The sequence below is a fragment of the Diadema antillarum genome, unplaced genomic scaffold (assembly GCF_040938485.1).
Source record: "Diadema antillarum isolate AM-2024a unplaced genomic scaffold, OU_Dant_1.0 seq00001348_RagTag, whole genome shotgun sequence".
Taxonomy (NCBI): domain Eukaryota; kingdom Metazoa; phylum Echinodermata; class Echinoidea; order Diadematoida; family Diadematidae; genus Diadema; species Diadema antillarum.
Genome location: NW_027272113.1, coordinates 537,327 through 552,259, shown reverse-complemented (window position 1 = coordinate 552,259; position 14,933 = coordinate 537,327). Strand labels below are relative to the sequence as shown.

The 14,933-nt window shown below is 38.8% G+C and overlaps 1 protein-coding gene across 1 annotated transcript in view; it reads right to left on the bottom strand.

Annotated features, from left to right (window-relative positions):
* LOC139708557 (cell adhesion molecule DSCAM-like) overlaps positions 1-14,933 on the bottom strand; it is a 71,543-nt gene that overhangs the window by 49,168 nt on the left and 7,442 nt on the right. Inside the window, exons 2-3 of the mRNA XM_071620500.1 lie at positions 5,902-6,048; positions 3,153-3,296 (exon numbers count right to left, since the gene is read on the bottom strand). Of these exons, the coding sequence (XP_071476601.1) occupies positions 3,153-3,296; positions 5,902-6,004 (247 nt within the window). The 5' untranslated portion in view covers positions 6,005-6,048. The remainder of the gene's footprint in view (positions 1-3,152; positions 3,297-5,901; positions 6,049-14,933) is intronic.

Here is a 14,933-nt window from a genome sequence, read left to right as displayed (position 1 = left end):
GAATTAATACAAGAAGTGTATCTAAATTATACCATTTTATAGGCAAATTGTTCAATAATAATCTACATCAAAATAAAGTGCTACCATAAACAAGTGGGACTGTTTCACGTCGATAAAACGCGCAAAAACATGCATCAAATTGCACCATTTGCAACATCAAAATGCAAAAAGTTCTTACCGTGGGAGGGTGGACACCCCCCTCCCACACCCTCCCCTCTACCCTCGCTCGCTCCGCTCGCTCGGGTTCAGTCGCGTTCATGATATTCAGTGAAAAGAATTAATACAAGAGGTGTATCTAAATTTTACCATTTTATAGGCAAATTGTTCAATAATAATCTACACTAAAATATACTGCTACCTTAAACAAGTGGGACTGTTTCACGTCTATAAAACGCGCAAAAACATGCATCAAATTGCGCCATTTGCAACATCAAAATGCAAAAAGTTCTTACTGTGGGAGGGGGGACACCCCCCTCCCACACCCTCCCCTACCCCCTCGCTCGCTCCGCTCGCTCGGGTTCAGTCGCGTTCATAATATTCAATGAAAAAAATTAATACAAGAAATGTATCTAAATTTTACCATTTTATAGGCAAATTGTTCAATAATAATCTACATCAAAATAAAGTGCTACCATAAACAAGTGGGACTGTTTCACGTCGATAAAACGCGCAAAAACATGCATCAAATTGCACCATTTGCAACATCAAAATGCAAAAAGTTCTTACCGTGGGAGGGGGGACACCCCCCTCCCACACCCTCCCCTACCCCCTCGCTCGCTCTGCTCGCTCGGGTTCAGTCGTGTTCATAATATTCAATGAAAAGAATTAATACAAGAAGTGTATCTAAATTATACCATTTTATAGGCAAATTGTTCAATAATAATCTACATCAAAATAAAGTGCTACCATAAACAAGTGGGACTGTTTCACGTCGATAAAACGCGCAAAAACATGCATCAAATTGCACCATTTGCAACATCAAAATGCAAAAAGTTCTTACTGTGGGAGGGGGGAGTCCCCCCTCCCACACCCTCCCCTCCCCCCTCGCTCGCTCGGGCTCGCTCGGGTTCAGTCGCGTTCATGATATTCAGTGAAAAGAATCAATACAAGAAGACTAGTGTATTTAGATTATACCGTTTTATAGGCAAATTGTTCAATAATAATCTACATCAAAATATACTGCTACCATAAACAAGTGGGACTGTTTCACGTCTATAAAACGCGCAAAAACATGCATCAAATTGCACCATTTGCAACATCAAAATGCAAAAAGTTCTTACTGTGGGAGGGGGGACACCCCCCTCCCACACCCTCCCCTCCCCCCTCGCTCGCTCGGGCTCGCTCGGGTTCAGTCGCGTTCATGATATTCAGTGAAAAGAATCAATACAAGAAGTGTATCTGAATTATTCCATTTTATAGGCAAATTGTTCAATAATAATCTACATCAAAATAAAGTGCTACCATAAACAAGTGGGACTGTTTCACGTCGATAAAACGCGCAAAAAACATGCATCAAATTGCACCATTTGCAACATCAAAATGCAAAAAGTTCTTACTGTGGGAAGGGGGACACCCCCCTCCCACACCCTCCCCTCCCCCCTCGCTCGCTCCGCTCGCTCGGGTTCAGTCGCGTTCATGATATTCAGTGAAAAGAATCAATACAAGAAGTGTATCTGAATTATTCCATTTTATAGGCAAATTGTTCAATATTAATCTACGTCAAAATAAACTGCTACCATGAACAAGTGGGACTGTTTCACGTCGATAAAACGCGCAAAAACATGCATCAAATTGCACCATTTACAACATCAAAATGCAAAAAGTTCTTACCGTGGGAGGGGGGACACCCCCCCCCCCTCCCACACCCTCCCCTCCCCCCTCGCTCCTCCCACACCCTCCCCCCCCCCCCCCCCCCTCGCTCGCTACGCTCGCTCGGGCTCGGTCGCTTCGCTCCCTCGCAGACTAACCGCCCCCCCTAAGATGAAATCCTGGCTACGCCGTTGATGAATGATAATTGTTCGTTCTCATCGCATAGCGATTCGCTGGGTGCAGCACGCCGCTAAACGGATCACTACACTGGAGAACGACAAGCCATTACAAAGTAATATAGTCCGCAGTGGGACGCCAATATACCAAACCTAGCCGTACTTCAGAATTTATCCGCACCAATGATCATCGTATTGGAAATGCTCTGTAGTGGTTTTTGCGGTTGTTTGTAAGATTTCTCGTCCTGCAACCAGACGGCAGAACTGATCAAAATAATAATATATATTCAAGAGTAAGGCTCACTAAGTGGGTGAGCTCACACAAGACAGAATACAAAAGCGAAGTTCACAACATGTCATTTAGAATTTAATATTTTTCATTTGCTGTTTTGCTTCATTTTTTCTCTGTCTATGTTCGTGTAGTTTTTGTCTTCTTTTTGTATGACTTTTAGCAATAACGTAATTAAGGTATTGTCTCTCGCGAATATACAACTACATGAATTCGTTTTTACATTTCGGTAGTATTAACGAAATTAAAGAAAGCCGATTTTATTTCTGCAATACTGTTTAAAGCAACTCAATATTCCGGTTTCTGTCAAGGCACAGTCTATTCAATCTTGTACTGGCTCTCTGTGATTGGTCCAGATAACCAAAATATTAAGATCTTGGTGGTCGCTATCGCTGTAGAAGTAGTAATAGGAGAAAATACGGGCAGGAGAAATAGTAGCAGAGCTATAGTGGTGCTAGTGGATCGTTACATGCGATTGCAGCTAAGAGCAATTGTTGTGAAGAAGAGAAACGGAATCAGTGAGCATGGTGAGGGCGACAAAAAATTATACAACAATGGTATTATTATTATTATCATTATTATTATTATCATTATCATCATTATCATCATCATCATCATTATTGTTACTATTATTATTATCATCATTATCATCATTGTTATTATCATTATCATAGGTTAAAAAAAATAGTAATTATGATAAAATAAATATTTATGAAACAACATTATACATACGGCATTTTACCACGGGAGGCAAGACGAACCAGTAATGTAGCAATAAGGTGGTGGATTTGGCACTGGTGACAGTGGTAGCAACATAATAAGTAGAAGTGAAAATAGCAATAGACGCAACAGAAACCATTGTTAGTATGGTCCCATACCTGCAACGCTGAGTGTTGCTGGCGGGCTGACCTTGTTGTTGACCGTCAGTCTGTTGCGGACGGTACACCGGTAGTCACCGGCGTCCGAGTTCCTCACGTCTCGTATATGTAGCTCGCCGTTCGGCAAAACGCTGAACCGACCTTCTGCTCAAGTGGCGGGAAACAAGAAATTATTATGTGAATATCATGAATTGAGGAAACTGAAAAAAAAAGTTTGTTTGATACGAAGATCATTTGTTCTGAATCTAAACAAAAAGATAAAGAACTGCCATAATCATCGATATAATTCCTTCGGAGATGAAAATGTTTGAGATAATTATAGTATGTTTCAGTTCAGGTTTTCTGAAGAAATCAGAGCTAGTACATGTAAAATTCACTTACAAAATTATTTGATACCCAATAGACATTTCTTTTTTTTTTCTTTTTTTCTTTTTTTTTTCTTTTTTTTTCTTTTTTTTTTTTTTGGGGGGGGCCTTATATGTTTGAATTGGAGCAACCAAATAACCAACAAAAATTCGGATGGAATCAACCACTTGTCAAGATATAATAGAAAATATATAAACAAATATAAATTGGTTCCACCCAATCTTTATTATCAATATTAATCGTCTTACAGGACGCCCTCTATGAAAACACGCACACGCATGCACACACAACACACACACGCGAAGAAACGTTTTATTCAGCCAATTTTCAGTCGCTTCAGATGTTTTTAGTTTCCCCAAATATATTAAAAAACACATATTCATATACATTTTTTTTCGGAAATGACGTCAAACAGTCATGTGACTCTTCTGGTTCCATCTACAATATCGTCACTTTGCAAGGCCTTACATGACGTACCAGGGGCGGATCCAGGAATTCTGTAAAGGGGGGGGGGGCGCAACTAATATTTCTGGTGCCACTTCCGGGTTTCATTTCATTTTTTTCTAATTATTTCTTTTGTTTTTAACGAAAAATAAAGTCGGTTGCGCCCCCCCCCCCATCCGCCACTGCGTACGGTCATTAAAAAAATCATACCTCCCTTGATATGAGCCTAGTGTCCCTTCAGTTTCTGTTTTGATATTGTATAAAATAAAACTACACTGTATGACTATTAAACGTAGAAATAGAACTTATGCCTTTGTTCCACTGCATTCGTAAAGTGCAATTTCCTTCTTTGGACATAATTTCCTACATAAAGTTGTGGATCCCTTTAGGTGAGAAATATCTTGCAATAGCACGTCGTTATGTCCGACAATGTCCGAGGACGCTCTTTCGATTTCAAGATGGGAAGATGATCTCAGTTTAATAGCTCAATCTGAGATCATTCTGTTTCGTCTTTGGTGAAAATACTATAGTAAAAGCAAGCGGTAATCCCAACAAGAGCGCCTCTGTTGACGTCACAAAGAGGTAAACGGTCATCAGGCGCAAGTCTCCGATTGCTTCTCATTGCTTAGCACAAGAGAATAAAAAAATCATGTCCTCTCAAATGCTCCTCAATACTATTCACTTTGTTCTGTATCCATTTCTTCCTCTCTTTGTAAACGCGAATGATGATCAGTTGCCCGGCTACAAATGGCAAATTATGCATCATCAAATTCCTCCGTCATTATTACTTACCGAAACGCCGGATGAGCCAGCAAGCCCGGGCTAATAATTGTCTCGTTTTGCTAGCAACCCATGCAATCGACTCCATTATTTTGCCTTGCGCTGCTTCAAGGATATTTGCATGATATCCATCGGTACACATTCATCATGCCTTCATATTCCATTTGTCTGTACAGGCTATCCATTAATACGTTTGTCATTGCTATTATTAGATCAAAACTACCCTGGGTCGAACTCATACTAATTGCATGCATTGCGCTCATGAGCATTGTATTCAATACGAGGGAAATCTTAGACCCTACAGTATTCGCTATGGGTGGGCCTATCGTGTTAGTTGCAAACCGGCGTCTATTGCATGGAGGCGTTATAAACCTTAAACTGGCATCCCACAGCAATGCATAGTGAGATCGGGTTTATTTTTCAGATTTGCTTTGTTTTGCTTTTCTTTTCTTTTTTTTTGTGTGTGCAGGGGGATATTCATTCATCCGTCGGTTGTTTTGGTGCGGTTTTTTGTGATTGATTTTATGCTTAGGCTTATAGTTGGTAACCTGTTGTAGGCTTATTTTTTATTTGATGACTATAATCTCTCTGGTGATCAAAATTAAAAAAAGAAATCAAGATCACATTGTTAAGGTGTTTTTTTGAGATAAAATTCTTTTAGCAGAAGAGAGAAAAAAACTGCATTCTTTTATTCCACGAGTTGTAATATGAATTATGATTTCAGCAAAGTAGGGAAACGAAACGACAATGCTTTATATAAATTGGCATATCAATCAGGATGCTCCGTTCGAATCCCCACCCTCACAACGCGCACACACACACACACACACACACACACACATACGCACACTCAGACACATGTATGTCAACATAGACATAAACTATGATGCATGTATTCGAATTGGCTACATTACCGGTACATAATAGGCACTGGACATTCTACAATCACGATCAACACAATTACGACTGTAATTTCCTCAAAAGTGATGAAATTTATAACCTAATTTTGATCACTTTTGTGAGTTTGAGGGATCACAGGAGATTAAATCAATATATTGACCGTCCTAACAAGGGAACACGCGATGGAGGAGATCGAAGGATGTCTCAATCAAAAGATATGTAGTCCCACAGTATTTAAAACGGTGTCGGATGACCGTACCTGAGTGAATTACGTTTGTTGACATAGTCCATGCGGTCACATTCACGTAGTCCTTGACAAAGCGTGGGACGTTACACTTGAAGACGGCGGTGTTCCCTCTCATCACGTGGTTGTCATGCAGCTGGACCTGGTAGTCCTGCAAGCGAACTGGACATCAGAAACGAGCAAAAAAAAAAAGGAAAGTGAGATTGTAAATATGGACATTACAGAGAAGACGAGGATATTCAAGGTATTCATGTCATTGAGTACCGAAGTGATGATGTCGCAGTCTTTTGTTATAGCTGGAAGTTGGAACCAGGCGCGAGCATACTAAGTGTTCGCAGATATTCGGGCAAGGTGAAGTTGTTTAGAATCAATGTCCGATGCTGTGAATGCCTATATGACATCACACTTTGATACTCAATAATGTTAAATGCCAAATTGAACAGAGCCCATTAAATTATAGGCCTATACGCCGCAAAGGATTCTACTCGCTGACGACCAAAGATTTGAGCAGTGTTTTCAAACGACACAGAAGCTTGGTCTATCTGTAATTTGCTCTGTTTTGTTTGATATGTTAATGTATAAAACTTAACAGAGTCAATTAACTTATTTGAAATATGAAGTGAAGTGACTGGCAGACACACACACACACACACACTCACACACACATTATTACAAGCACACACACACACAAAAGAAATATAACAGAACCTGAACGTACATCTGTACATTGGAAAACGATCAAACCCTTCTTTGTTAAAATGTCGCTTGTGTAAATTCTGAATTATACAATTAAAAAAGATTATACGACCGTCAATATTTCTTCCAGTTAATAATGATGTAGTCACCAGAATAAAGGCGCGACTTTAGAGAATTTAAAAAAAAAGACTGTTATAAGGGTTTCAAATCCTAGGTGATAAATCACTGTACCATCAGCTCTACCTCCCACTGGTCTACGTGTATGTTGGATCTTGACGTTCATTGGTTGGATTCACTCACATGAAATTTACATCATTAAAATGTATGTTCAACGATTGTGAAATGCATGTGTATAAAGCCTTGTCATAGAATGACTTGCCTGTAATGTCGACAGACAATTAACTAAACTACAAGGTTTTCGGTCTTTGAATCACATAGTTTAGCTTTATCACGTAAATAAGCTTGCAAAGGTCGCAGGTGACGTAATCGTGAACATGAAAGTGATAATAAAACTCGAGATTATCGACTTTCCGTTCCGGCACTTAATTCTTAGATTAAACGATAAAATCCTTATCCCATATGGCATTGTACAGGTAGAATGATTTGCAGTCTGTCCCGTGAAGCATAATGATTATATTCACTTTAAAATTTGTGTTTGTCTGGGGCACGCACGAATTTCTGCGATGAGCAGATACGTCATAAGACATACATACATAGGCACACACACACACACACACACACACATACATACATACATACATAATGAATCCCATCTTTCATTGTGATAGAATCTTATTCTCTGATTAGAATATGACCATGATTTAGGTCTGTGTTGACCACTTCCAAATCTTCAGCCAACATCAGCATACCTCTCCAGTATATGTTCTTATTTTGAAAATGTAATTGATATTTGTGACTGAAAGCCGAATAAATAATGATGATAATAGTAATAATAACAATAATAATAATAATATTAATAATAGTAATAATAACATTCATATCTATATACATCGCACATATTACATACATACACACGTACATTGATTTTACATATCACATAAGGATCATTAATGACTCATGATAGTAGTAGAAGTAGTAGTTGTAGTAGTAGTAGTAGAAGTAGTAGTAGTAGTAATGGTAGTAGTAGTAGTAGTAGTAGGAGTAGAAGTAATTACAATAGAATTATATTCTGTGCTGCAACATCTCCTGATAAGCGTAACAGTGTTGGATTACATTATTGTTACATTAAAAGACGTGTTTAAAGTCTTGCTCTAAATAACACAGTAGGGTATTTCCTGATTTCGTATGGTATAGGTTATTCCACAATTTGGGAGCCGCCCAATCTCATACCCGGTCTCCTAATACTGCTAGGGTTATGAGTGTTTTTGTGAGATTTGAGTAATAATATTAGTCAAGCAATATATGACGGGCTTGTTTGCAAAAACCGATAAGTCCATTTTTGAAGATTTTGAAGTACGATCTCTGTCATAAAGTACAAAATAATACCTTTTAAATGACATATTGGTCACTACATATAAAGGTATATTTTTGAAGTTATGGTCAAAAGAAGCAAAATTTTTCTTTTTATTCTCTTTATTTTTCTTGACCTTTAATCGCAAATATCTCCATTTGGCAAATATGGACTTATCGGTTTTTGCAAACAAACTCTTCATATAAATGTGACTTGACCAGTGTCCATGCACAGAAAAGGGCGTTATTTCATCTCACAGCCACATGATGTAATTCTCACACTATAGCAGCCATTCAAAGCGTTAAAAAAAAACTTAATGATGTCCATACATTATTTTAATATGCTGAGTGTTGCCTCAGTTGTGTGATATACACAATTATAGTTATTGATTCGACAAAACCAAGTGCACAAACAAAAGAGCTATTTTCCACGAAAAAGAAACTATTATCTGAATTCATATACAAATGGTGCAGGGTCACAGTTTCACTCTATGTCAAAAATGCGAAAGAGCCATCCATTTTTTTTTTCACACATCACAAAAGTCTTTCGAAAAGGTTAAAAGGTAATGCAAGTTCTTCTGTTGTCTTTTCCCCCCTCTGAATCGAGAGACACGACATTCTATTTAGCAAAAGTGTAAATTAGAAGACGTTTCTATGACCACTTACTAGGTCTTGTAAATCTGTTTTCCTTGCAGGTTGCTCCCTGCCAAGGCAAAACAAGTGTGCAATTTCCGCAAAATGAGTGTTTTGACTGTTTTTGTACTCGCGTTTCCCATATGTGCTTAAGTTAGATTTTCTTCGTAGTGGACACTTCATGATGCATTCAATGCATTTCATACGTCTAGAAAGTATATTGCTAGCCATTTGTCCGGAAGGACTTAAAGAACAAAAGCGCCCATTGTCCATTATTCACGTAAGAAAAAGAACAACAAAAAGAAAAGAAAAGAAAAGAGATCAGATCGTGGAAATCCAGGGAAGCTAAATTTCCATTTTATTCCCTAATACCAGATATTTGTTTCTTTCCAACGCAATAAGAATGTCTAATACCATGTCTAGTACCATCAACTGAATGAAGAATATTGACTGATAGCTCTCCCTCCCTCTCTCCCTTTTCTCTTCTTTTTCATGTGAATACAATCATATATATATATATATGTATCAGGACCAGACGTATACCCTTGTGTGTATGTTCTGCTTCAGAAACGGATTTTTAATCTAACATCACATCGCATCCTGGTCGCTGATGAAGAATGCGATGATTAACCTGTTTGGTGTCTTGTTTCTAAAACATGCGCTTAATTTCCTCGCCAGGACAGGATAAAGCGTTTTAATGCCATTTTAGGTTTTAATCTCATTATATATATATATACATATATATATATATATATATATATATATATATATATATATATATATTACTATATGATAATGAGAGAAGGGAAAAGAGAAAGAGAGGGAGAGAGAGAATTAGTCAACTGAATATGTGGGACAGAAAAAAAAATACAGAATATGTTTACTTCTCAGTAAATTTGAATATACTACACACACACACACACGAACACACTCACACACACACACACACACACACACACACACACACATGTATATAATTGTTGAGTCTGGTCACATCTGTTGTAACACATGCCAGACATGAATTCCATGGCCATTCCACGGAGGTCTTTAAAGCCATTAGCCTGGTATCGGCGGCATGCAATTTGTCTGTAGTGACAACTGGCAGAAAACATAATTTTCCATATTCCCTGTTACGTTTGAAGAGTGTTACTTCAGACCGAACTAATTCCTTTCTGGTTGATTTGAGATATTTCCAATTAAAGTTGCGAAAAAAATACAGAAAATGATAACAAAAATATGGATTTTTGTAATTTTGAAATCAAGAATATTTTCTGCTATATAACAAGTAAGGTATCACGTGAGAAACTTTCATTTTGCTCCATGTGATAATGAACTTATTTTAATTTTTTTTTAAATGGCGTCTAGCCATTTTTGCGATCAAACTTTTCGTTTGTGCTAAGACAATTTCCTACAACGTCCTCAGAAAAGAGGAGCCTATATGGATATTCACTTTTGTCTGTATCATGATTCAAACTCTGATTTAGCAAAGACACTGAAAGAAGAACGGGACAGCACACTTATCATAATCATTCGATCGATTCACTTAGAGCTTAAAACGGCGTCATCCCACAAGACCGACAACTACGAGTCATACAGCCCACGAGTTCGAAACCAAACAGGTCCATGAGTCATACAGCTCACAATTCATACAGCCCATGAGTTCGACACTAGGCAAATAGAGCCCATGAGTTTGACACTAGGTAAAAACAGCCCACGAGTTCGACAGATACAACACGGGGCTTAATGTGTCAGTCTCGTGGGCCTTGTTAGCTTAGTGTCGAACTCATGGGCTGTATGACTCGTGAGCTGCATAACTCATGGGCTGTAGTATGACTTGTATGCTGTATGACTCGTGGGCTGTATGACTCGTGGGTGTCGGTCTCGTGACGTGCACCCCTTAAAACAGTAAGAGATGACTAGCAATGCGAATTATTCTTTCATGACATTTTTTCTTTTCTTGTGCTGTAAGGTAAAGGATCCTTCTTTTACTTCCCTTGTCCTTCTTTTTCAATATGATTTCAGTCTGGTGATGAGACGGTAGCAGGTGGGTCATGATTGATCAAAGTGATTGGATATTTCGTTTAGGCTTTAAAATGAAACATTATCTTTTGTCCTCCCCGGGAGATATTCTTTTATGCATGCCTCCGTTGCTGACATGTTCGCCAGCTACGATAATTTATGCCAATTTCCTGCTCGTTGCCTGTTAGTAATGTTTAACTACCAGTCTTTATGAAGAAAAAAGACCTCGTCGCTCAAAATATTGACTGGGATAGAATATTGCAATAATCGCAACTACCATAAAAAAATTGCCGATCGACTTTTATGATTTCGCTTCATTTCACCTCATAGACGTCCCGGAAGACTCTTTTTTCATTTTTTTTTTCTGAGTATGGTCTTTCATCCGGCGTTCATTTCCATCTGATTTCCTCCGGATTTTGCCGGGTGTAATGCAGCGATGATTTAATAACCCTCACCGAGAATTCATAACCATTGTTTGTCCACTCCACAAAAACTCGTTACCTTAACACACCCGGGCACTTACACGCGCGACATAAAAAGGCGCGAAAAAAACGGGCTTTGCTTCGTCTCCCCGGAGACGGGCACTTCCTCCGCTCCAATGCTTCCTCGATATTTACACAAGTGCCCTTCTCTTCCCAAAATCCCTGAGCTATAGGCACTTGAAGGGAATATTCAACCAGAAGATTTAACCTTTTCTGTACCAGGGACTTCGGACCGGACAGTATGTGCTAAACTCTGGCAGTGTTCTTTCCCAATGGGTACTCAAAGCACACACGAAAGGTTAAAGAAGTGATATAATCGTCGATGCCGATGCTTGTCAAGTGGTTTTACTACACCTTTCGTCAAATGATATTTCCTCTTGAAACTGGACCACATCATGCCTTCAAACTGCAGGTTTAAAAGAGAGCTAGGAGTGTCGGCTTCGTTTCAGTTTCAACTTTATCATCAAAATGTCAAATCTAGTATTATTTTCTATTGTAAATGAAAAAGGAAAACAGCAACGAAATATAGTAATTAACTGTATAAGAACAAGACAAGTTTAGAAAGTATTGTGAAAACTACTGGTATCATGTAAGACTACATAGTCAGTGTCAGAGTGATACCATTTTTACATTTGTTCTCTATCGTATAGTACATGAGAATATCTTAACAACGAACCAACAAAGATCTGAAGAAACTTCAATGAATGTGCTTTTAAGGTACAGTCATCAACTTGAGCTTGTCACGCATGTAAGCACATAAAACAGGCAGGTACGCCGGATTGAAAAGCTAATAAAGTAGGCTGTATAGTGCTCCTCAGCTCAGGACGAAAATTTATTTCTGGTCGCCCCTGGGAAACCGGAACGAACTAATAATTATCATTCGCAATATTGGGATCTAATTTCCTCTTTGCCTCGAGCGAATCGATAGGCAGACTGCGCGCGCGAAAAGGAACGATTCGGCGCGCCAATCGCCACGGTCTCCACGGCAACGAATAGAGACGCTGAGCGTTCATTGGTGGGTTTGAAACCGACGGCCTTTGTTCGTTGCCGGGGAAGTGTAAACAAATCGCGCAGCTCTAGATGTGAGAGAAATCAATGCTGGCTCTGAAGGTCAGTTGAATTTATTATCTGCAACCCTCCCTAGCAGCAAGTGGCAAATAAACTGCCCTGTAACTCCTAAACCTGTTCATTGTCAAACTCCTTTTTGTTTTCCAGTTACTACGTCGCTTTATTTCACGCATTTGCATTCAACTAACTTTTTTCTTTCTTTTTGACCCTGCTACAAATGCTTACAAATATTTTCTTCTATGTGCAATCTATCGAAACAAGACATGTATCCTATCATTACAAGCTCCTAGTCAGTAATCATGGTTACCGTAGCATCAGCCAGCAAAAAATAAAAAATAGAATAAAATACTAAAAGCAAAAATACTGGGCTTTTCAGTCTTATTACACACGCACCGCACGCACACACAATCTACAAAACAGTAGTTTACTAAAGTATATAAATGACATGGGAAACGAGATGTCTCATATGTTAGCAAGACGTACAAAAAAAAAAATCATTCGACAGAATTGATGACAGGACTGGTTTCTAAAACGTGACATCGCGCGCTCCTTCGACTAAATGCAGCATCACATATTGAGTTATAAATCTGTTCTGCATATCACAATATACTTTTGCTTGTGGCACCTGCATGATTATTTTCCATGCCATTGTGATATAGATTATAATGGCTATGGTGGTGCTAATACGTCTGTAATTTGATCGTAGGCATTTTTATTTCAAAGTGACTTCTTGCCAAACATCTCTGTATAAAACACTAGAAAATCTTTTCCTTGCAGGGATTGTAACATAACAAACGGAATATTACTTATCAAAAAATAGTACATTGCATCTCTTCCAAAATAAAGTATGATGCATATATACGTATATAAAATTGTTCATCTAAGTCATTCCATTTCCACGGTAAATAATGGTTCTATTACAAGCTTTATCACGTAGTCAGTTGTAGTATGATTAGAAAAGACTGCTAATTCTGCTCTGGGGTAATTCGTAAATCAATTCCAACTCTGTAATGCCAGCGTATATAGTAGCCACACCTAGAAATGCCCTTTCTTTGCAATTTAGAGTTCCCATTCACTGGGAAATAGATTGAGACCCAATGATATCATCATTATTGCTTAATTAACATCACGAACCACGCCCCTCCACAGAAAGTAATAGCTCTTCGAAGTAGGACTACCTGCATGAGATGTTTCCCTTTTTAGTGTGCAATTTGGGGGTACTAGCACTGTTGGGGTGAAAATAACGACATGACCCTTTCGAAGATGTTAACCCTGCAAAGGATGAGCTCGATGAAAATGATTTTAGTGAAGTAGGAATACATTCAGAATTTGCATATTTAATGTGCAAGTTTGTGTGCCATATTCTATGCGATCTTTGTTGAACCAAAGCTTTTTTAAAATGAGTCTGCACCACTTCGTTTTCTTCACATATTTTCACATAATGTGTGTAAAGCTGTCAGACATTCGTCTGTGGTGTGAGAAACCGTTCATAATCACATGAGCTCAATTGGGATTTCTTAACCGCTTCCTCTCATTTTCCTCCCTCCATCCCTCTCTCCTTATCTCTCTCTCTCTCTTTATTTTTTCTCTATCCACCTCCATCTCTCTATCTCTCTCCCACTCTACATATATTTCTCTTTCCTTCTCTCTCTCTCTATCTATCTATCTCTCTCTATCTCTCTCTCTCTCTCTCTCTATCTATCTTTCTTTCTCTTTTTCTCTTCTCTTTCTCTTTCTCTGCGTCTAAATTACTACCCCCTGACCAATTTCGATTCCAATAAAGTCACCCTAGCTGCCGGGTTTTGCCCCCACGCGCAAACAAACAAATAAACAAACAAGCAAAAAGAGAGAGGCAGGGTGACAATAACCCAGACTTTAAACAGACTACCGCGAAGCCAATTGATTCATCATTGAAATATATCGCCCTCTCCTTCCAAACCTCACTTGTGGAGCCCCGCGCCTTTTTTTCCTTCTGTTTTTCTCTTCTTTGGTGTGTGTGTGTATGTGTGTGTGTGTGTGTGTGTGTGTGTTGAGGGAGGGGGAGACCAGGTGGAAAGGGGAAGCGTGAAATACTGTCCGTTCGCCCATTTGGGTGTCGTATATAGATTGATATTGTTTAGAATTATTTCACTCAACTGCTTGGTCTCAACTTAATAATTATAGAACACCTGACTAAAACCGAGATTAGAACAATTGACATTTTATACAGGGAACTCCCTCTTATAACGAGGTCCTCGTGAACGGCAGTTTCTTTCTTTATATCAGAATTTGGTTACAGTCTAGCAGTAGAGCATACAGAGATATATAGAATATGATTTCGGGACCTGCATTTTCACTTTGTTGTAACGGAAATTTTGTTATAACCGCGTTCGTTGTAACAGGAGTAAAACGCACTTTACATGTTATAGAGATATCCAAAAAGTGATGGGATCCAATCTGACATTTTCTGTACATGGTAACTATATGTTGAAATAATATTAAGGGTACTGAGCCTTCCGGTACGAGAATTACACTGGTACGGACTCTGCAAACGGGCAGACCAAATTCTCAGCGAGGGGTCACTTTTTAACGCTTCATTCTCGCCTTAACTAGCCACTAATGATGCGGTGCCACGGGTCGAACATCCGCGCCAGATACTTCGGAGGGCATCCTCCCGCCAAATTGACACGTCGACCACAG